The sequence below is a fragment of the Podarcis gaigeae genome (genome assembly GCF_964106915.1).
Source record: "Podarcis gaigeae genome assembly, chromosome: 2".
Classification (NCBI taxonomy): domain Eukaryota; kingdom Metazoa; phylum Chordata; class Lepidosauria; order Squamata; family Lacertidae; genus Podarcis; species Podarcis gaigeae.
In genome coordinates this window covers 42382614-42405612 of record NC_139679.1, presented here as the reverse complement: position 1 = coordinate 42405612, position 22999 = coordinate 42382614, and the positions used below count along the sequence as shown (strand labels likewise).

Genomic DNA, 22999 nt, shown 5'->3' with positions numbered 1-22999 from the left:
CTCTCATCCTGAAGCAAAGTTCTTAACCCGAGGTACTATTTCTGGGTTAGCGGAGTCTGTAACCTGAAGCGTACGTAACCCAAGGTACCACTGTAATCAGAAAAAGCCTTGTGATTGCCAGAAATACACATTTATCCATTATATTTCACGTTGTGGGGAAAAGATGTAAGTTTTATTTAGTGTAGTTGCCTGCTGGGTGATAACTAACATTTAAAAGTGTCAAATGACATCAATGTAGGTGAACGATGATGTTTCACATGCAATGCGTAATGGTTAGAGTGTTGGACTAGGAGTTGAGAGACCAGGGTTCAAACCCCTCTTCAGCCATGAAGCTCACTGGGCGACTTTGGGCCAATCGCTCTCTCTCACCTTAACCTACCTCACCGGGTTGTTGTGAGGAAAAATGGGGAGGGGAGAACTAACATTTCCTTGGAGGAAAGGTGGCATAGAAATGCAATAATAAATAAATAAAGCATTGTGTCGGAAGCTTATGATATCCCTCTTCGTTGATTTGGGGTGACCAGTAATATCACCTCTTACCATTGAGCAGACCCCCAAATTATACTTGGCACTTTTGCCCATTTAGCCTTCTTGTCTCTCACCAGTACAGGGTCACACTTACTGAACAGACACACAAGTTTCCTTCTCTTCAGAAATCACTTTGAAGTTGGTCTTTTTTAGTACCAAGGACTGCATGCAAATATCTATACAAGGAGGTGATCCTGAACAAAGCACAGAGCCACAAGACACAATCCCCTTTGGGTGCATAAATCAGTTTCCACCCTTTCAGCACCTAAATCAATGATTTTGCCTTTCACACTGTGCTGTGGGAAGCTAAGCCCACAAAAGCAACTACAATAAGGGCTCAGGACTCAGTCCCAGATGAAGCGCAGGGACTGGGGTCCTTTTTCACATCCCAGCCTCGTAGGACCACACTTACCTTTCTCTGAAGTGCTCAGCAATGTGCTGTAGATTTTCCCCAATTCTTCAACATATTGATTGTATTCTGCACTCATATCTCTTCCTGCGTGTTCAGTGGCTGCCATCACTTGCTGAAAATAGTGCTCAGTCACATCTAAGGGCTTTGCCTGTCACAGGGGGAAGGAGTAATGAATCATTGCTGGAATCAGTGTTTCTTTTTCAAGGGGTACTCAAGGGTACACAGTACCAACACCTCTTTTTGTTGTTGTTAAAAAGTTGGGCACTTACTGTAACAACTTAATGGTGAGTACTGGCACCTATTTTTCTAGGGGGGGGGGGGAGTCCTGGCTGGAATGAAGTTCACAGACTGCAAACACCTATTCAAGCTTTTTTTCTTTATAGCAAATTACGCTACACATGTATGGTACTCGCAATACTCAGCTCTCCCTAACTCAAAAACAATTTTGTCATTGACATGTATGAACACATGGGGAAATGGGTAGACATGCAGCACCTGACAGCACTGCTAGCAGGTTTCTTAAAAGTATTCTTAAAACTTTGTTCGCTTCTAATATTTCTTATTAAAACTTGACCTTTTAAGACTTTGGGAGTAATTTCCTTCCTTCTGTTTCCTAAGCTTCCCTTCGCCCCCATCTGTACTCCAACAAATCTTGTTAAAATGCCAACAGACAATTCAATTTGGGATAAGTGTTTTATTTCTGGCTCAAGGAAGGCAATAAGTGCCAAAGGCAAGAGAACAGACTTTCATAGAACAATCTCTCTATGTGCCTACTTAGACATAAGTCCCAATGAGTTCAATGGGGCTTTCTCCAATGTAAATGGTTGGACTGCAGCCTCTAAGTACTTTCTCATTGGCACAAAGTCCCAGTCAAGGAGCAAAAGATAGTCAAACAGCTTCAAATAAATGTTGGAGAGGATGTCAAGGAACTGGTACATCTGCCTGCATGTGGTGGTCATATCCTCTAGTGGAGGAAAATTTGGGAAAATATCTTAAACAATATTAATAACATAACTAAAACAAAATACACTTAAGCCTCCAAGTACTTGAAATACTGTTTTCCAAAGGACTGATAGTCTACAACACATAAGAAAATGTTTTCATATTCCTCAGCAGCAGCAAGAGCAATAATTACAATCAGTGAAAATGTTTGGTGTATCTGTCAAGTTTGGTGTATTTGTCAAGGCTAGGGTTCAAATTCAGAGGCTTTGGGAACACTTATTAATGGACAAAGTCACCAAGAACATGGCAGTTGCTAGAGGGGATGCAGAGCCTGAAACATTCATTAAAAACTTGCAACATTCTATACAATTTGGAACCTATTTTTTGATATGTTTCCATGAGTTCAATTGGCCATACTCCCAGGTAACTTTAGGAATTCTAGAGATGGCTGTCTTGGTGGTGGTGGAACTAATCAGGTCTGTGGCTCAGCATTAACAAAGTTTCAGTCTGGACGTATAACTTTGCAAGAAGACTAACAAAACCCCAAGAATCAGCCACTTGCCATAAGATTCATTTGCTTTCTTTCCATCAGTTAATGTACCCTTTTACACAGTGGGGAAAAGGTGATCTGTTTGTTTTTTGTCTATATATGCCAGAGTGTACTGGATGGAGTGGTGTTCTTAAGCCCACAAGTTGTTTTGCTTAAATCTCTACCTTCTACAGTTTTCATCTGAAGCAACACTGAGTAACCTTTGCTCACACATCCACCCCCAGTATGAGAATAATAGTCTATGGAGTAACTGTATAATGGCAGCCCTCCAGATGGGAGGCAAGTGACTGGGAATGTCTGGCATTTCTGCTTATGGAATTTCATTTATTTCAATGAAATCTTTACAGTACCTGAAGAATGCTGTGCACGTTCTTAACGTGACCGTGTTCCTTCAGCACTGTTTGGAAGGCACGTTCTATCACACAGAGCATGCAGGACTTCATACACTGGGACATCTGAGCAGCCTTGATTTCATGAAACATGAAAACCCTGGGGAATGAAGAGTTAACATATATAGAGACAGCCATACATTAGTGCAGATTTTGTGTGTGTGTGTGTGTGTGTGTGTGTGTGTGTGTGTGATAAATATGTCACTTTAAGACAGGTGAGAGGCCCTATACTTACTTTTCCTGATAGGGGAATGAGTCGTTCTTGAGACTTTGCTCTGCAGAAACCATTCTTTGGTATAATGCTCCTAATGAATAAAATAAGCATCTAAATAGCAGTCAAAGTTTAAAGGTCGATGGTTTGGTTCTGGTATAACTAACCACACCATTGATAATGCTGTCGTAACATTGGTTTGAAATGGAATCAAGTCCAAAAGTGAGACTACAAACTGCATGAATAGGTGGGGAAAGAAATCTTCAAGGAAGTCCCAAGCGAAAGGTGGAAAGGCAAATGCTTCTTTTCCAGAGTTTTTACATGCAATGAATAGATCATTTGCAATAGTCCACATATAATATAATTTCTTGCATGGAAGTGTTACAAAAGTAACTAGAAATTTGGAACATTTGAAGTGGCTTTTTGCTATGGGCTCCTGGCTACGAAAAAGCTTTGGAGCATTCTACTTCATGAAGCTTATTTGGTACAATAACCTGAGAAAGTCAGGTAAATCAAATACATGAGATGCCACATCTCATAACTTGAACTTGGTACGATAAGCGAGCTGTAGTCATCCATTATTGAGCAATTAAAGTTGTTCATTAATAAGTTGGTTGCAGTATTTGAACGTAAGCCATGCAAGGGCATTTTTATACATCCTTCAAGCAATGTTTGTTAAAAGAAATGCAGGTTGCCTTTCAGAAAGCAATGTTTCTGGTCCTGTGTTGGCTTATCAGTGTCAAGGAAAGTGTGAACCATGATAAGAGCATCCCACTTTGGTTGGTTTCCAGCAGGTCCCAACTGACAGAGGGATGAACACATCCTGCCATCCCAATTATGAGTGCTCTTCTGCTTTACCAATTCCCCCCCACCTCCCCAATGGTCCTCAGGTCCAAGAAACAAACCAAAAGAAAGCAAAAAGACTGTGGAATATTGCACACCTGGTATTGTCCGTTCCAGTTTTAGCTGCCGAGCATAATCCAGGCCAATGGTGCAGTACGGTTTGGGCAGAGTGAGTAACTTCTTGCAGAAATCGTACACTCTCTCATACAAATCATCAGGGATGCAAGGTGCCTGGAGCAGCAATGGGAGAACAAACTTCGGTGTAGAAATTATTTAAATATGAGAAGAACCCTGTAGCATTGGCCAACAATCACCAGCCCAATTCACCCCTGGTATCAGTGGAATCAGGCCTATTCGCATCTGCTGTTTGGTGGAATCTGGACTGAGCACTCCAACTATACTGAGAAGATGGTTCATCAAGATCCATATGTTTCCCTTTGCAGAGTAGCTGTACAAGGATAAATGCTTCTCTTACTTTATTTGCTTTATTTGGTGACCTCAGGGAATCTTGAATGATTACAAGGAGGCGGGGGGGGGGGGGAGAAAGCAGTGTCTGAGTCTAAGATAACCATATGTTTCCCTGTCATTTTACTCTCCAGGGTATGAAAATGCAGCTATCCTGAGATGCCCACAGCTACTAAACATTTCTTCAAATAAAAATGTCTTTCGCTGTCACTATTTCCTTATTGCAGACTTCCATTTTCAATAAAACTGTGGGTGTTTTCCGCTCCAGAATTTTCACTATGCTGCATTTTATGCTGGTATTTCACCATCTTTCCACAGGGAGCAAATGTAATTCTCCCAAGGTGTCTGCAAGCAAGGACAGCATCACTGCTAATGTATGTGCTTCACAAGAGATTAATACATGAATTATGCATCTTTTATGCATGCAGACATATGGTAATGTTGGAGAACCTCTGGTTATAAACGGACCATTAATCACCTGCATCCCACCACAGAGATGTTGTTGAGTCGTGTTCTCCCCCTCTTACCATTGATTTTAATGAGTCAGTTCTTTTTAAACTTGAGCAGCACAAGAAAACGTGGCCATCCATAAATGCATTTCACACTGTTGTCTGACACTCTGACAATATCCAGTGCTTACCCATTCCTACAGGGGAGAGGTGCTAGGGCTCAAATCTAACTAGAAGTCAGACCATTTTAGCTTAAACACTCTGCTCCTAAGCCCCAGAAGTATCCCAGCAAGGAGGAAAAAACATGCTGCACATGCTTAGAGGCACCCTCTCTTGCACATTTCACACATTCCTAGAATTCAAAATAGAATCTCGAGTGGTATCCATGGAAACCTAAGAGCTGTTGGCCATAGTGCAGGCTGACACCTCACATCAACTCCCAGCATGGAATTCCTGTGCTATCACAACCACATGAATTTATAATTCTCACCTTTATTAATGTGTACATCAGCGTGTGAAGCAAAGGGATGATGTACTGCCGATAGTTGCATCTTTCTGCCTAGAGAAAGCAAACGGTTACACTGAAGATTTTCCAAGAATGTGAGGCTGATTTTGGATCCTCTGCTGTCACAAAACCACATGAGGGAGGAGGGCTGGCAGCTAGAACAACAGAGCACTTGATAGCAGAGACAACTCTAGGTGGAACATTGCCATGGTACCAGCCAGACCTCAGCTGGACTGTGCGTTCAGTTAAAGACTTACCCTTGACATGCTTAGGAGAGATTTGAGGGGGGGGGGAAAGATCTATGAATATAAAGCCTAGGTGGAAAGCTCAAAGCAGCTGTGACATCTTTGGTCATCATTTTGCAGGTTTTTAGAACACTACAAAATCCTGCAACATCTGCTTGGGGGGGGGAATAGTAGAATGAGCATACACATCATTGATCTCCCAATGCTCTGTAAGTATACTATCTCCAGCCAACCTAAAGATCAGTTTTTCTGCAGGAAGAATGGCCTCTGATGAGAGAATAAGAAGGACCAGAAATGGCAGGAAGGTGCAGGATAAACAATAAGGAACACCGGGGCAGCTTGTTCCCTACAAACACTACAGAGATTGTGAATGATGTCAGAAGCAGGCTGCATGGTATATATATATTTTAAGCAGAATGCAACTCAGCCTGCAACTGCATTAGAGTTTTGATCCTATGTATTGGAGAACCAGCAACACAGTGGAATATTCAGTGCTGGACAGATATGGCAAGCAGCTCTGGTCTTGGTTCCCGCTCCCTTGAGAAGATGATGGGTGACATAGAATCAGGACAAGACATAGGAGAGGAAACTGTTTTGTTCCAGGCTCTGGCTACCCTGAATTTATGACTGAGCCAATGAGCCTTGATAGAGCATCTAATATTTGGAAGTGTCTGAAACCAATTTGAAGAGCAGCATATTAATTAAATCACATTTTTTTTCCACAGCAATAAACCACAGATTCATATTCATGAGAAAGGCTACATGTGGACTGTGGAGACAACTCCCAGCCCTTTGTTTCCTTCTGTGGACATTCTCACCCTTTCCAGTTCTTTCACCAGAATTTTGATCAAGAGGGCTCCATTGCTGGGATTCCTGTCAATCTTCTTGTGCAAAGTCCATCTCAGCATCCCTGAAAGAAGGTGGGAAGAGAACCAAAGTTAAAACAGCTATCAATGTTTCACTGGGTCAGGAATCAGAAAGAGACAAGAGCAGAATATTGCAAAGAAGGAAAGTGAGTTGCACTTATAGAAGAAGAGGAGTGGACAGGACTGAACCATGAACAAAAGCAGCTCTTCCCTCAAGGTTTCCACATATTATTTTATTTAATTATTTATTAGGTCATTCATTTGATTTCTGACTTGCCCTAAGGTCCCAGGGCAGGTTACAGCAGTTTGTACTTGGAAAACATATTCTTTATCACCAAGCTATGGCTCCTTCTCTCTACAATTGTTGCCAGTAAGGGAGAGTTTTACTGGTGACCTTATTTTGTCTGGAATCAACCAGGTACCCACACCCAGTCATATGCATCCATATGGGTAGGTATCTCAACAGGACCAAAAAACCCAGGAAATGCCAACACAGCTGGCCAAACCTAAAAAGTCATTTTCTTTTGCTCTCACTAGCCATGGGAGAGGCGTTCTCAGACACACTGCAAAACTCTTCAGTGCTCAGTGATGAGCTGGGGCACACAGGTCACTGGCTCTTACCTCTCTCACTCTGGAAGGCTGGGTGGTGGCCATCAAGTTCACGAAGGAGGGCATGCACACTTCGGAGGAAGTCAGACTCAACCTCTTGACAAAGGAGAGAAACAGGGTGTGAGGAACAAGATAACTCAGCGTCTTCTTCTTATTTGTACTTAACAAACCAAAGCCTTACCAACAAATGGGTAATGCTAGTGGTTTGCAATCAACACTGCAAGCTCCTTTTTGAGCAAATACATGATAGAGTAGCACAGGAATAATGGCCAGCAGATAATGGATGAGCTTTTCATGGATCAAAAGGTGCAGGCACCCCTGTCTCCTTGTATCCAACCAGTTATCACTGATGTTATAACAGCTTTGATGTTAACTAGGACCCTCGTACCTACGGGACCGCCTCTCCTGGTATGCCCCACAGAGAAACTTACGGTCTTCAAATAAAAACATCTTGAAGGTCCCAGGCCACAGAGAAGTTAGGCTGGCCTCAACTAGAGCCAGGGCTTTTTCGGCTGTGGCTCCGATCTGGTGGAACGCTCTGTCACTAGAGACTAGGGCCCTGCGGGACTTGACATTTTTCCGCAGGGCCTGCAAGACAGAGCTGTTCCACCAGGCCTTTGGCCAGGGCACAGCCTGACTCCCTTCCTCGGCAATCTTCGTGGAGCTCTGGCACAATGGTTGCCAGTGGCTTGATTTGAATCAATTTTATAATGAATGATTTTAGAGTGTTGTTTGTGCTGTACTTCTGTACTGTTTTATTGTTGTTAGCCGCCCTGAGCCTGGCTTCGGCTGGGGAGGGTGGGATATAAATAAAATTTATTATTATTATTATTATTATTATTATTATTATTATTATTATTAACTCTCCCAAACAAGAGAGTGTAGGTAGGCATTGCCTTTGGTTATTACCAGTGAAAAACTTGCTCCCATAATATATAATTCCCATCCGTTACCTCTCAGTAAATGCTTACACAACTGATGAAGGGGGGGGGGGAATGTAATTGTTGTTATACTCCTACTGAAGGTGGGATCCTGGCACTGGTAGGGTAGCACAAGCTAATCAGGTCTATATCTGCCTGTTGGAAGAATAAATAATACAGCCAGCTTTACCCATGAGCTGCTGAAGTTCCCACTAGGTCTAACATTCCATCTGATGAAATGGGCTTATGCTACAATAAATCTGTGCAACTTGAAGCAGTCAAGAGCCTCTTTTTGTGTGTTTGCTGCATCAGACTAACACAGCTGCCCCTTCGAATTTTATTTCTTTCTTTCTTTCTCTCAACTGTGCAGTGGGGGAACTAGAGACACTCAACTTTTCTCACCTAAACACCTCATGTTCAGAGAGCAAGCAGAAGCCGATACGGCACTTTGAGATGCTTCTGTGAAGATGAGACTAATGATCATAACAATAACAACAGTAACCTGGGTTATCCATGGTTGGGCGGATGTCGCAGCAGGTGGTCGTGAAGTTATCTTTTCCAGCACTTCTGGGAGAACTGGGTGGCCAGAGGGTCCAGTTTCACTGAGCATGACCTAGTATCCTCTAGCACTTCTGCAAAAAAAAACCCAAGATGGCGGTTGAGAGTGCTTGAATTCCATGTTTAATACCAGGGACCTGACACTGAAATGATAAGTAGCCATGTTAGTGTGTTGCGGCAAAAACAAAAAAGAGACTTATGGCACCTTAATGCGTTTTGTTATTGTATCCACTTTTGTGGATTACGGCCAACTTATTTCACACTAAGCTTATTTTACCCCAAAATTTGTTGGTGTAAGGTGCACCAGGCTCCATGAAAACATAGGGAAGGAGACAGTGTGGTTTTCATACTGTAGTTCCAACATTCAGTGTGCACCTCTTGTTCAAGAAGCAACAAGCTACCTTATAGCATGCACCACTGGATGGTGTTCTCAGGAAAAGGGATCTAGAAGATGAGTGTTATAATTCACAATGGCACAGAGAATATGTGGGTAAGCTGTGGCCCTCAAGATTTTTTGTTTGACTACAACTCCCATAAGCCCTGACCATTACCTATCCTAGCTGGGGCTGATGGGAGTTGTAGTCAACAACATCTGGCATGTCACAGGTTCCCCAGTACTGGCATAGAACTTGGAGAAATCGCTGCCATAAATTACTGGTATTGTGCATGCTGGATGAAGGGCGTGTGTGGTTGTTAAGGAAGTTGGCCAGACTCTTTCCAGAAGGAGATATATCCTCAGATCAACATATTTGTAGCATTTATATTTCATCTTCACCTCCCCCCCCCCAAGGCAACATAGGAAATCAATTTCTAGATGATTAGCATCAGGAGATATGCCCAGGACAAGGGCTTGGTCAGAATGTCAATAACTCTGCTAGAAATAAAGAAAGGTCCACTTACCCAGAATACTACAATGTCCTTGGCATCAGGCAGCGGCAAGACAGCAATCTCTACAACCACACCCAGGCTCTCCTGCTGGGATGCTGTCGGATTTCTTTGGAAGCTGCCAATCTCCGTCAAGTGGGAACACGCCCAAGACAAACTTGCTTTACCTGCCTCACCAGTACCAGCCAATACCTGCAAATATTTGAGAGAGAGCGAGAGAAAGAAAATCAGAAAAAGGAATGTGTGGGCTCCTCTTTGTCCATAGTTCCCCATCGCCTATGACCACATTTGTTTCACTTGTTGCAGATAAAGCCAGGGGAACAAGGACAGTTCTGTTAGTATTTACAGTTGCCCTGATAACATTATTCTCTTCAAAGTGATTTCCTAAGGCTTGAAAGGAAACTCTTTTCTCTGATTGTATTCTTTGCCAATTATAACACATTCTTCAGCAGCAGCCACAGGCATCCTGCTCAGGTGGGCTGTCCCAGTGTTATTTGGTTCACCTGTCTTCCGTTTCCTCTGTGTTCCAGCTCCCCTGTATATTCTGCCAAGATTCTTGGTGATATCCCAGGACCACTGGCCCATGCTATTTAGTGCAAAGCCAAGATAGTAAAATGCCTTTATTGCTTGGTCATTGCACCACACTATATTGGGGTGGGCAGACAGTTGACTGGGGTGTCTGGTCATTTGCAGTAGATTGGCAAAGATTTCTGACTCCCAATTATTTAACAATGGCAGCAGCAAAAAGGTGCCTTCTTTGCCCTCTTAAATTAAGATTGCTGAAATTATGAAAGGTTGAGTAAACCAGAGTGGGCTTTTCCCCCCACAAAAGAACTGTGAGCTCATTTTGGTCCTGGAACTAGTTAACTAACTAGAATGTGCTCAGACGCACCCTGCTTTTTTAAATTCTAATTTTTTTGTCCTTTGCTCCTGGCTCAAGTTAGTACGTTGTGGGATTTTAGTAAAAACAACAACAACAGACTAGCTCCAAAAAGCCTGAAGTTTTCTCTATCCCTGCAGTAAATGATGCTCACCTTCTCTGAGGCTAGGCTGCCCTGCAGAGATTCCAGCAGTTGTGCTCCAGGACTCACTTCAAAGGGAACCTGAGGAGCAAAACCAGAGACACGACATTAATTTCTCCTCCTCAGTAGCAGAACCAGAACTGTAATCTTTGCAGCCTTTGAAACATGAGTAGAGTCACACCAGTAGTTGTTATGCTAGCCCCTGCCCCCTCTTGCATCCAAGTTCATATAGGAATGACTCACTTCAGGAACAGGCATAGGAGTAACAACTTCTAGAGCATGGGGATAGTCAGTGTGATGCTCTCCAGATGATGATAGACAACAGCCCACATCCATCATTCCTGACTATGGGCCACTCTGTCTGGAGCTGATGGGAACTGGAGTCCAACAACATTTGGAGGTTTCACCACTTTGGCTACTCTTGTTCTAGAGGGGTCGCTCATATTAATCTGTTGTAGCAAAAACAACAGAGTGTCTTGGGTCAACTTAAAGACTAACAGATTTATTGTGACATATGATGACATTAGATGGAATCTTCATCAGATGGATGAAGACATAGATAGGCTGTTGGGGTAACACACCACCAAAAAGCTGCCCACCAGGAGATAAAGTTGCATCACAACTCACTCACAAACCCAAACTTTTCTTATCCAGATTTAGAAAAACAGCTCTTTGAAGTGCTTCACCAGATAATTAAACCCTTTAACCCCACCTGCAATTATACAAGCAACGCCAAGTTGTTGTTAAATTGGAATTTCTGAATAGAGAATAGTATTCTTTTGGAATTATATCAGACAGCCCATGGATCCATCGAGCCCAGTACGGTCAATACTGACTGGAAGTGGCCCGCCACGGTTTCAGACAGGGGTATTTCCACACAAGGGATTGAACCTGGGACTTTTTCCATGTTAATCATTTCATGTCCCACTAAGCCACAGACTGCCCATTCCCATTTTGCCATTCAATTATCCAATTCCATTTAAGAATTCAGTTCATTAAAATTATTACTGGACTACTTATGCATAATACTGAATAGGTTTGAAAAATAAAACCCGTTTGCAGAATTGGCTGATCACTTTTGACCATTGATGTATGTTCAAAGCAGTTCTCCCCTATTTGTACCGTCAACACCTACTAGCCTGAAGCTTTCTCTCCCATCAGAGATGGTCAGCATCAGTCATTACTGTAGAGTGACACAGTCATTCACAGAAGCAGCCCCAAGGGGCCACTTTGCCATTTCCGCCGTTCTATTTTTAAGACCCCGTTCAGGCAGAAGTGATTACAGACAGCCTAGCTTCCTCTTCACACCTTCCCTTCAGTGACGGCTGAGCTTACAAGAACCCCAACCCACAAGGCTCTCATGCTGTCACAACAAAGAGTCACGCTAACCTGCCTCAGATTTTTCATATTCTCCATCAGGCCTGAATAGTGCTGTCAAAGAGCAAGCAATGAAGCAACGAGGAGAGCATTTCCCAGCATTCCCTGGGAACTATATGTGTTGTGAGGGAAGCCATATTGGACCCTATTCTTAGCTAAGCCATTCAGTTCATAGAAAATACTACATTTTGGGTGTGGGGGTGGGGGTGTATATATATATATATATATATATATATATATATATATATATATGGGACGTGGGTGGCGCTATGGGTTAAACCACAGAGCCTAGGGCTTGCCGATCAGAAGGTCGGCGGTTCAAATCTCCGTGACAGGGTGAGCTCCCGTTGCTCAGTCCCTGCTCCTGCCAACCTAGCAGTTGGAAAGCACGTCAAAGTAGATAAATAGGTACCGCTCCGGCAGGAAGGTAAACGGTGTTTCCGTGCACTGTTCTGGTTCGCCAGAAGCGGCTTAGTCCTGCTGGCCACATGACCCGGAAGCTGTATGCCGGCTCCCTTGGCCAACAAAGCAAGATGAGTGCCGCAACCCCAGAGTCGGTCACAACTGGACCTAATGGTCAGGGGTCTCTTTACCTTTACATATATATATGTATATATACCTCTGATAATGAAGAATGTTATAGAAGTCCCTGTGGATCTCTAGATGTTGGACTGCAACACCCAGCTTCCCCAACCATTTGGTTGGCTAGAGCTGATGGGAACAGCAGTCCAACAATAATCAGTTTCTTCAACCCCAGTGCCAGATTTATACACAAGTTAAGTAAACTACAGTTTAGGGCCTCAGATCGTGGTGGGCGGGGCTCTAAATACACCAATTTAAAGTTTTACATAACTGATCAAAAATAAATGAAATGGGATGTAGACTCTAAAGCAGATTTTATCATTCTGGTATGACAAAAATGTACTTAATGGCCACACAATTATTTGTTGCCCTTTGTTTATAAATCCGTGCAGCATGAACTACAATATAGTTTTTATATACGCTAAGTAAGAAATCACAATGTATTTTAATGTAAAGGTATTTCATATACAAGTTGTCTTATTCCAAGATATATGTTTCTATTAGATTGTCAGTTGTATGCTCGCCTACATATGGGAATATATTCAAATACAGTGGTACCTCTGGTTATGTACTCTTAACCTGAAGCACCACTTTAGCTAATGGGGCCTCCTGCTGCTGCTGCGCTGCCAGAGCACGATTTCTGTTCTTATCCTGAAGCAAAGTTCTTAACCCGAGGTACTATTTCTGGGTTAGCGGAGTCTGTAACCCGAAGCATATGTAGCCCAAGGTACTACTGTATAAAAGCTTCTTATTTATGTTTTCATTGTTCTTCCGCTTATGATAATACACATTTTGGGGTAATGCTGTGGGGTTTCTTAAACTCGACTTTGCTTATGGTCTCAGCACATCTTAATCCAGCCCTGCCCATTACACCACTTACTACAATTGACCTGCTTTTTCGAGACAAACATCTGTGATGCACCACTGCCACAGTAAGAAGAAAAGGGCTCAAGTCATTCTTTTCAGGAGGCACAGAGAAGCCATTTTAGTGGCATGAATACATCAGCATAGCACACAGCTAGCTGACAATTTCAGCCACAATTAGCTCTCGCACAATTCTTTTAATGGAAGAACACCCCACTGAAAAGCAGACATTTCTATTTGCCACGGTCTGCACCTGAACGTTGACACCTGAAGAGTTCAAAGATAAGGAACGCATTGTGAGACCGTAGGAAAGTGATCCCTTGTGTGGGTCAGAACAGAACTTCATTGGAATATACTGTCTTTGTAACATGAGGCTGAAGTTGCTTTTTGCAGTTAAGGTGCATCTCACAAACAAACAAGGCTCCTAAGTAAGGGACCATTCCTTGAAATAAGGATCATGGGACAAGCCTATCTGCTACAGTACACATCCATTACAAAACAAAGGGGTGGAGGAATATGCAGAGCTTCACTATGGTTAAAGAAACCCCTAAGTTAGGCATATTTATTCCTAATAATAATACAGTAGAAGAATAAAGAACTTCAACAAAACAAAAATAGGATGTGTGCTCATGAAAGCATAAGGCAACAGGAACTGATTCTCAGCTCTCTCCCTAAAGCTCAGCATATTTCACAAAAATAGATTATGGGAGGGCAAAAAGAAATGAGAGATACCTAAGTTCAAACTATCTTCCAAACATTCCGAGAAAAAGAAACTTGGTCCTGTAAAGTTTGTCGTTTAGAAATGAATAGGAGGGATTGGGAAATCAGAAATCTCTGGATTATTGTGTTTTAATTTGGAATGAGGGGAGACAGCTCTAAGGGCCTGTAGTTGCATAATCCACCTATGAATGGGTGGAAGTGTTAATGAATAAGCAAACTTAACAATTCCCTATTTGCTTTACCTATTGCCATATTAATAGCTGATTGCCTCCAATAAGGAATATCCTTTAGACGGATATGTCTATGCATCTGTGCATGCACACACATGGGGAGGAAGACAATGTAATGCTAAGTTGAACTCCCTTAGCGGTGTACTAGCTACGCTAGTGGAATGGGTTGTGCAAGAAAAGGCACCGGAATCCAGCCTGGTTCTCATGGCTGGTTGCTCAACAGATCTCTGTAGCCCTGATACTTTCTGTTGTACAACCAGCTTCTGCTAGCACAACGTTTGCTCTGGATTTCATGCTTGTACCTAAAGCTGCCGCCCTCATAATAAAGCCCCCTGCCCTTCCAAATGACAGAAAGTTACTGTTGTATCTTTGTACTGAGATACCTTTGTCCCTGCTAAACTGTCTGAAGGCTTTGCTGTCTTGCTGTGCTAATCAACTGGTTTTCTTAAAAGACCATAGAGATGCTATTGTGGAAAGGTTGGATCCTGCTACATCGCTAGCAGGTTTTACTGTCGATGAACTGGATTGGGGCTGATTGTAGAAATGCACTGAGGTGGTTATGGGAGGCTGGCCAGTGACTGATATGAAACATCAGGAACATCGCCATGCACACAAAAGACATATCCAACCCAAAGGTGCTTACAACTCCACCCTCCACACCACCATTTTGATGCTCCTTAGCATACGTTGTTTGAATAGGCTTCACAACAATCCTGCAAGGAAGGCCAGAATTACAACTTCAGAATAAATCCAGGCAAATACATGTCCTTCCAAGTGCCCAACGGAATGCATTATGCTATAGAGGCATGAAGACAGCGTAGGAAACTCTGCAACAGTTGCCCCCAAATAAAGTGATAATTGTTTTGACAGATAATTGTGGGAGCTTAGCCTTTGTCAGCTAACCATAAATCCCGGTGTAGAAGAGGATGTGGTCTCTATCATCCATGAAACCAAGACAGGCTGGCCACAGAATGGCTTGCTATGACTATATTACCAGCACTATGTAGGCCTTCACTATGCAGCCAGGAACTTTTAGCAACCTTTGCTGTGCTGATGTATACTTGCAAATTTTCCTTTGCCCTGAGGGAGCGGCTCATGGTTTGTTCCAATATTCAGTGCAGAAATGTGCATTTTCAGTTAGATTGTGTATGTTAATGTAATATGCATTTGAAAGATGAGGTTCTAGGAAAGTGCAAATGTGTGGCTTCAATTATGTTATCCTGCCTCCAGAAACAGATGTAGAAAATACATGGCATTCTCATGTTTCTTATGTTCACTCATTATTATTGCAGTTTGCACATGCAATGAGTAGATGAGGCTTCACACTCCATGGTGAAGCATTTTTATCTATGTCTGAACCAGAATAGCACAAAATTCTGGAGGTTCAAACTAATTCTTAAAGGTTGACTGAGAGAGAGAAATGAAAGTAGGCATCCGTTTAGCAGGGGTCAGCAAACTTTTTCAGCAGGGGGCCGTTCCACTGTCCCTCAGACCTTGTGTGGGGCCAGACTATATTTTTTTTTGGAGGGGGGAATGAACAAATTCCTATACCCCACAAATAACCCAGAGATGCATTTTAAATAAAAGCACACAGTATACTCATGTAAAAACACCAGGCAGGCCCCACAAATAACCCAGAGTTGCATTTTAAATAAGAAGACACATTCTACTTATCTAAAAACACACTGATTCCCAGACCGTCCGCGGGCCAGATTTAGAAGGCGATTGGGCTGGATCCGGACCCTGGGCCTTAGTTTGCCTACCCATGCTTTACTGGGTAGCAGTGGGGTTCCTATTCCCATTCTGAAGGTGACTCCTTGGAGAGCTACTGATATTTCTAATAGGCAACTATGCAGCCTGCCTCACAGGCTTGTTGTACGATCTGTTTGAATAAGGTATTCTAAGTAGTACCAAAACAGTGACAGGAAAGTCTTGGGCATGGGTGGGGCTGCCTATGTGCATCTGTGACACCCGCTGGGGTTCCTGACATTCAATGCAAAGCGTCGCTGAGTCTCTCCCAGCCATTTCAGTGTATTCAGAAGCTCAGCTCGTGGGCATGGCGGGTAGCAAAACCTGCAGGCCATTTTGAAAGATCCAAGCAGTCTCTCAGCATTTCGATGGTCATTTGGGAATTCAGTTGATGCTGCAGGCAGCAAAGCCTGTAGGCAATTCCTCAGGAATACAGCGATATTCTCAAGGTCCCCCTCACTATCATTCAGAATGGCAACTCTTGAAAAAGCTTTATTCTGAGGCCTGTGGATGAGGGTGCCGGATTCCAGCTCCTTTCTAATGCATTTCAATGGCCATTTGTAAAACTTAGCTGATTTTTATGTGGATGAATAAGCAACAGGTAATGGTACAATTTTGCAATTTACGCCAGTGCATTTCAATTGCTCTTCAGAAGTGCAATGTTCTTCTGTTTGGCCACTTCAGAACACTCTCTGTAGACTGCCTAAAGACCAATAGGAACCATGCAAACTACCCTTCTTTTAATACATTCTAACTGCCACCTTAACATTTCACATATTTCTATGGCAATACATTCAGATGGCTCTGCTCAGCGACAGTTATGCAAGTCATCACTGTCCATAGAGCTCTTTGGTGAATTTGGAATTCATGAAAGTAACATTTCAAGTTCATATTTGTTACCACTTACTGTGATGGTTAGAGTGGTTTAAAAAATAAATCAATCAATAGTTGAATGGCTATATTGCCAAACCAGAATGAACTTCAGTGGCAGGGATTATGTTAAGGGGTGGCTGAGCCTCATTCAGCATGGCCCATGGTCAGGGATGATGGGAAGTGTGCTCCTACAACATCTGGAGAGCCACAGGTTTCCCATCTCTGAACTCAGGAAGGTCTCACCATCTTAGAACAGCTCTACCCATTACAGTTGCTGAAAGAAACATACGTTAAGCACTGAGTTTCCGGCAGCACTCTTGCAATGTGTGAACATCATAAGCAACTGACAAATGGTAATATTCAAACAATCAGCGGGGGGGATGGGATCCCTCAGACTCTCAGGACAGTCTGTATGTGGCTGTACTTGAACAAAGGAACTTTAAAGAAAGACCGTAATGTGAAATCATCAAGAGGGTCAGTGCTATCACTTGTTGATTGAATTGGATTTTTATTATACTACATATGTTAATTGGCTTACCAATGGCCTGATGCCTGCAATATCAACATGTGTTTTGTGAATTACCACTGTTAATTATGTAATTATCGCTGTCTCTGTACTTTATGCAGTTCATTTCTCTTTGACCTCACTGTTTACAACCCCAAATGTGTAACGTACACACACAGCAGTAACCTAGGACATTTCATCTGATTAAATGGATCGTGTGCTAATGAATTTGCTGATGTGCCATAAGTGTTACTGTGGTTTTTGTGTATCTTTAGACATTAATATGTCTGGGAACATGTGTTTGGGAAAATTATGGTAACTTACCCAGTGCACATACACTAGATCTGCACATATTTATGTGCACAGGAGGTGTTTAATGTCAGAAACAGTGCTCCGCACATCCATTGTAATGTATTGAGTTCCTTTTATTTCATTTTTGAAGACTGCATTTCTAAAAAGAAATTTGGGTTAAACTTAACTGATTTTACAATGCTCAGCTAAGGGACTCTGCAGTTGGATGAGCTCTTGCAGATGGTCTGTGCTAAATGCACCAGGAGACAAGTGTCGCCAGTCCCTGCTTCACTGTTGCGACATACACATATTTTATAATATCAAAGTATATCCAACACAACAACTGTTACAAACAAGAGGCAAAAGGAGAGTTGTTGTTCTTTAATCAACCTTTTAAAAAGGTACACTCTGGCTGTACAAGATCAAAAGTTCCAAAGTACATCTGTAACTAGATACAAAAAAATGCTTTTATCTAAAAGCTCACTCTAGTCACGATGAAAGCCGCCCAACTAGCAACATTAAAACCCTCCAGGCTGTAAGGGAGTTTGTTTCTCAGGTAATTTTCCCTTGTTCCCAGGACCCAGTTCCCTGCAACAATAGTACATGTAACAGTAATCTAAAATACCAGAGCAAGTGAACCTTATATGGTTGAAAATCCAGTGGCAGAACAGGTTATAATGGCTGACATAATATCTATTAGGAAAGCAGAACAAAGCATAATTCCTGGCTGTAGGAAAAGAAGCAAAATCAGTACACTACTAATTCTGCCTTGTGCTTTCTCTTTCCTGTGATGACATTAATAAGGACAAGGCAGAAATACATGCTTATGCTATCTGTTTCATGTAGCCCAAAGCCAATTTCCATGCCAGGAGCCAACAAAGAAGAGAAGAAGAAGAGTTTGGATTTGATATCCCGCTTTATCACTACCCAAAGGAGTCTCAAAGCGGCCAACATTCTCCTTTCCCTCCCCCCCCCCACAACAAACACTCTGTGAGGTGAGTGGGGCTGAGAGACTTCAGAGAAGTGTGACTAGCCCAAGGTCACCCAGCAGCTGCATGTGGAGGAGCGGAGACACGAACCCGGTTCCCCAGATTACAAGTCTACTGCTCTTAACCACTACACCACACTGGCTCTCTACTTTGCTAGCATTATTGTTAAAGATTATTCAAGTAACATACGTGAAGCACTTGAAAGGCTCCAAAGGCACCATTTAAATGCTTCATATCCTTTTTAAGTACTGAAAAATAAGTCAGGAACTATTTAGGAACAAAGAAATCTACCCCATATCAAATCAGACCATTGCTCCATCTAGTGTCATATTGCCTGGATAAATCTCTCTCTTGTGTGCCAAACAAGAGCCTTTTAACTTAGAGCTGCCAATAATTGAACCTGGGACATATGTTCTCCGCCTAAGCTAGGGCCCTTCCCTACGGCAGGGTTCCCCAAATTTGGGTCTCCAGCTACTGTTGGACTACAACTCCCATCATCCCTAGCTAGCAGGACCCGTGGCCAGAGATGATGGGACTTGTAGTCCAAAACAGCTGGAGAGTAGAGACCCAAGCAGGGCCATCTTTACCTGGGGGTGCAAGGGGTGTGACATAAGCATAATAAAAGTTAATTTGGGGGCGCTGGGTGGATCTTTGCACCCCTGCAGCACATATGCTAAAGACAGTGCTGCGTCCAAGTCTGGGAAACCCTGCCCTAGGTCTCCTCCTCCAGGGGTTGTGGACTACAACTCCCATCAGCCAGTTTGGTCAGGGATGGCGAGAGAGCTGCAGTCCAAAGCATATGGAGGACACCATAATAGATAATAGAATCATACAGTTGGAAGGGACCACGATGGTAATTTAGTCCAACCTCCTGCAATGCAGGAATCTTTTCCTCAATGCAGGGCCCTGCCTTAGGACCACATGCCACATTTGAAGCACAATGGTTCATTGTAGGACTGCCAAAAGCTAGTGTCAGTCTGCTGCCAGTTCCTCCCTCGCTCTCTCGAGCTGAGCAGGCAAACTAGAGTGACATAAGACATGCTGTGAAGCTAGGGTGGGGTGCGGGGGTGGGGGGTGGCAGGGAGTGAGGCAGTATTTGAACAGAACCAGTAAACAGCCTATTGGGCCCTGAAGCTGCTCAATCTGCAGCTGACTGACAACCGGAACCTATGAACCTTTAAATAAGAGATGAAAGAGGTCCCACTGGGAGCTGGCAGGAAGCAGCAGATCCATTGCCAGGTGGGTGAGGAGGCATCAAGGGAGCAGCAAGTTCTAATACCAGGAGCACTGGCATTTTAAGAAATTTCCTTCTTCGTGGAACTTTCAAAGAGATGTAAGGCCAGCTCTCTGTCTGCGAAACAGGCTTTTCAAGGACTCTTTCTTATAGCCGAAGGAGGATGTGCAGACCAGTTCCTGGATGTTAATGATTCTTTGGAGAGTTCCTCCAGCACGTCATATTTAATTACTTTTTGGAAAAAGAAAATGGCCCTCAGGAAGCAACAGCCTGTTAAACTTTAGCATCTCCCCTCCCATTTCCACCGGTGGTTTCAGAAAAACAACCTGGGGGTGAGGTGGGGCGGGAAATTCCTACACTTGTTGCCAAATTTGTTCATCGAAAAAGCAGACACTAAGTGAGACAGCACATGAAAAAATATGATAAAGGAGCCAAGGCACACACTCCATCTCTCACCGCATGCTATAGATGGCTCTCGTTCAGTCCCGTTGTCCTGTGTAAGGAAGCTGCAGTTGCTTGATATCATGTGTTGATCTCCCAGAGCCCTTTCTGCACTGAAATTATCCATGTGGAAAGCATGCCTTGTACATCAGTACATCTTGAACACTGGCTGCTCTCATGCACTGAATCGGATCCTAACAGAAAGGGCTTTAGGATACTTCCATTTATCTTGCACTACTGCACTTCCTCTAGATCAGGCATGTCCAAAGTCTGTTTTGGGGGGCTAATTCGGCCCGCCAGTCGATTTAATTTGGCCCCCGTGGCAGTATATGTCCTGAGGTAAAATCCTAAAAAAAAAAGCTCAGCAACTTCTAAAACCCTAAAAACCTCAACAAGTTGGGGGTAAGATTGTAAAAAAAAAAGCTCAACAACAACTTTGGCTGGCCCACACGTACGTTTACCCCTGCTCTATATCATGTGGAAGGCTGTGGAGTCAACCATAATCACAACCACATCACGCACATTTAATGCACGTGGTTTCCTACCACAGAACCCTGGAAACTGTAGTTTACCCCTCACAGAGCTACAATTGCTAGCACCCTAAACAAACTACAGTTCCCAGGATTGTGTGGGTGTGCCTTAAATATGCACATGTGAATCAGCGGTCACAGATCAAGTACCAGAGACAGATTTTTGTTATGCCGCTTCCAACACCAGGCTGTTGGAAGGACTCTATTCACACATTCACCTGCAAAGAGTCAAGGGCTGCCCGATCAAGTGATGGATGTGCATTTGCAAACAGGCCCATAATATATTATAAATAGCAGTAAGCCAGGAGGACGAGCAGCTGCCAATCTGGGCATGGCTGCAAGAGGGCAACATTCCAACAAAATGTCCTTGGGGGGGGGGGAACCTCCTTGTAACACAAGACAGGGTTTGCGCAAGTATTTGAGGAGTGCTTGTTCCCAAAAGGCATCTGCGAACTTCCCCACGCCTCTCTTCCAGATTGTGCCTCTCCCACGACGAAGCCTGTAAAGTCTTTACCAGCAATATAAGAAGGCAGATCAAGAGAATAAACAGCTCTTCCTTGCCCTTGGGAGCCAGAAGGGGGCCAGACGACTCTCTGCGTCGACACACTGAAACTTTTTGGGAACACCTGTTGAATAGCATCTGGGCTTAAACGCTTCCTCTGCAGTTGTTTTGATGGGATCCATTCTGCACGGATGCATTTCTCCGGCCCACCCTTCCCAGAATAATCACCATCTCCCTTGCACATGAAATTGACTTAGAAAAAGGAAGCATCGATATCCTGTTGGAGTAGCTTCCTTCCTAAGTTGTTTTTTGGCAGAAATAGAACTCTCTCTGTGTCTGTCTCTCTCTCTCTCACACACACACACCCCTCTCCTTGCTCATCATAATGCAGTACAGTACGTACTAATTTATCCCTTGCTAGCCGCATATGCCACCAGGGTCTTTTCCTGCAATTTCACAAGGGCCCTCTCCGGAAAGATTTTGGAAAGGGTTGCCCAGATCCCGAACTCTAGAGCAGGGCTTGTTGGAGGGCGCGTTTTGAAAGCCACGTTTCCTAAAACCTTCCGCCAACATCTCCTTGGAAACCTCCAAAGAACGCTGTTTAACTCCCGGGACCCCTTTCCTTTTCGGCTCGCATTGCTCAAAGGTCTACTTAAGGCACATCAAAAGAAAACAAACACGAAAAGAGACAGGTATCGAAAGCCGAAGCGCAGCGGTGCCGGTGCTGGTGACGGCAACCGCCGTCTCAAGACAAGCTCAGCTTACCTCCGGGAGCCCGCTCGCTCCTTTCCGGAGGTCTAGCGCCGTCTGGTTCCTCGCCGCTCGCCGCCTTGGCTCGGGCTGCTCAGGAAGTCGCCGGGCGCTCGCTCGCTCAGCAGAGCGCGCAGCAAAACTCGACGGCGCGTCCTGCTATAGGACGAAAAAGAAGCTTCCTTTTCTCGCCCAACCGCAAGGCGACCGCGCCGATCGCCTCCGCGGCGTCTGCTGCTTGGTTTTTTTTCTCGGCGCCGAGGAATCGCAGAGCTGCAACCTTTCGCTGGCCTTCGCCGCCACCGCTCCAGCTCCAGAAGTCAAGTGGGGACGGCGGCGGCGGCGGCGGATGCAGCCGCTGCCAACAGCTACACTAAGGAGCGCCTGACTCACTCGCCCGGCGCGCTGCGCACTGCCCAGTCCGGGAGATGTGCGCGTGGGTGCCTCTGTCCGAGGAGAGAGGTGGCTGCGCTGGGCACCTCTGCCCTGGCACCTCCAACAGGAAGAGGCCTCGGCTAAATAAAGAGACGGACACAAACAAGGTTGCTACGAGGAAAGCGGGCAGGTGCTGCCCCGCTCCGAGGGCTTCCCGGCAGCGGGAGCAGCTGAGCCGGCCTCCCAAGATCTCTTGGCAGCAGAAAAAGATCTCGATCTCGTGGGCACAGCGCATGGCGGCCCCACTCAATCACTCGTTCCCAGGCCCCCTTTCAGCATTTCTGCGTGTTTCCTGTTAATCAGTTTCCTCCTTCTGAAATGGTAAACTTTTAAAAAAACTTTTTAAAAAAGAAAGAAAGAAGAAGAAGTTGTATGTACTAACCAACAACCGCAGACGCACATCCTTGTTTTGTGGGGCGCACAACTGAACCCAAAGTTCTGTTTTGACACCACTTCCGAGCAAGTCCTCAAGCTAGAAACCAAAGGTGGGCAGTGTGCTAACAAATCTTCATTCCAAAAGCCCATCAC

General features: G+C 44.0%; 1 protein-coding gene and 2 long non-coding RNA genes across 3 annotated transcripts in view; 1 reads left to right on the top strand and 2 right to left on the bottom strand.

The window, feature by feature from the left end:
* The window catches only part of LOC310838531, a 77596-nt gene extending 61225 nt beyond the window's left edge, over window positions 1–16371 (bottom strand). Inside the window, exon 1 of the long non-coding RNA XR_014561024.1 lies at window positions 15834–16371. This is a non-coding gene — a long non-coding RNA (uncharacterized lncRNA). The remainder of the gene's footprint in view (window positions 1–15833) is intronic.
* The window catches only part of PIK3R6 (phosphoinositide-3-kinase regulatory subunit 6), a 36040-nt gene extending 13299 nt beyond the window's left edge, over window positions 1–22741 (bottom strand). Inside the window, exons 1-11 of the mRNA XM_083725827.1 lie at window positions 22052–22741; window positions 10412–10480; window positions 9393–9569; window positions 8437–8566; window positions 7027–7110; window positions 6358–6449; window positions 5280–5348; window positions 3974–4106; window positions 3057–3126; window positions 2783–2921; window positions 941–1088 (exon numbers count right to left, since the gene is read on the bottom strand). Coding sequence (XP_083581953.1) covers window positions 941–1088; window positions 2783–2921; window positions 3057–3126; window positions 3974–4106; window positions 5280–5348; window positions 6358–6449; window positions 7027–7110; window positions 8437–8449 — 748 coding nt within the window. The 5' untranslated portion in view covers window positions 8450–8566; window positions 9393–9569; window positions 10412–10480; window positions 22052–22741. The remainder of the gene's footprint in view (window positions 1–940; window positions 1089–2782; window positions 2922–3056; window positions 3127–3973; window positions 4107–5279; window positions 5349–6357; window positions 6450–7026; window positions 7111–8436; window positions 8567–9392; window positions 9570–10411; window positions 10481–22051) is intronic.
* On the top strand, window positions 5260–6621 carry LOC310838510. The gene is made up of 3 exons (XR_014561000.1): window positions 5260–5389; window positions 5660–5748; window positions 6265–6621. It is a non-coding gene; the product is annotated as an uncharacterized lncRNA (long non-coding RNA).
* Window positions 22742–22999: the final 258 nt, after the last annotated feature.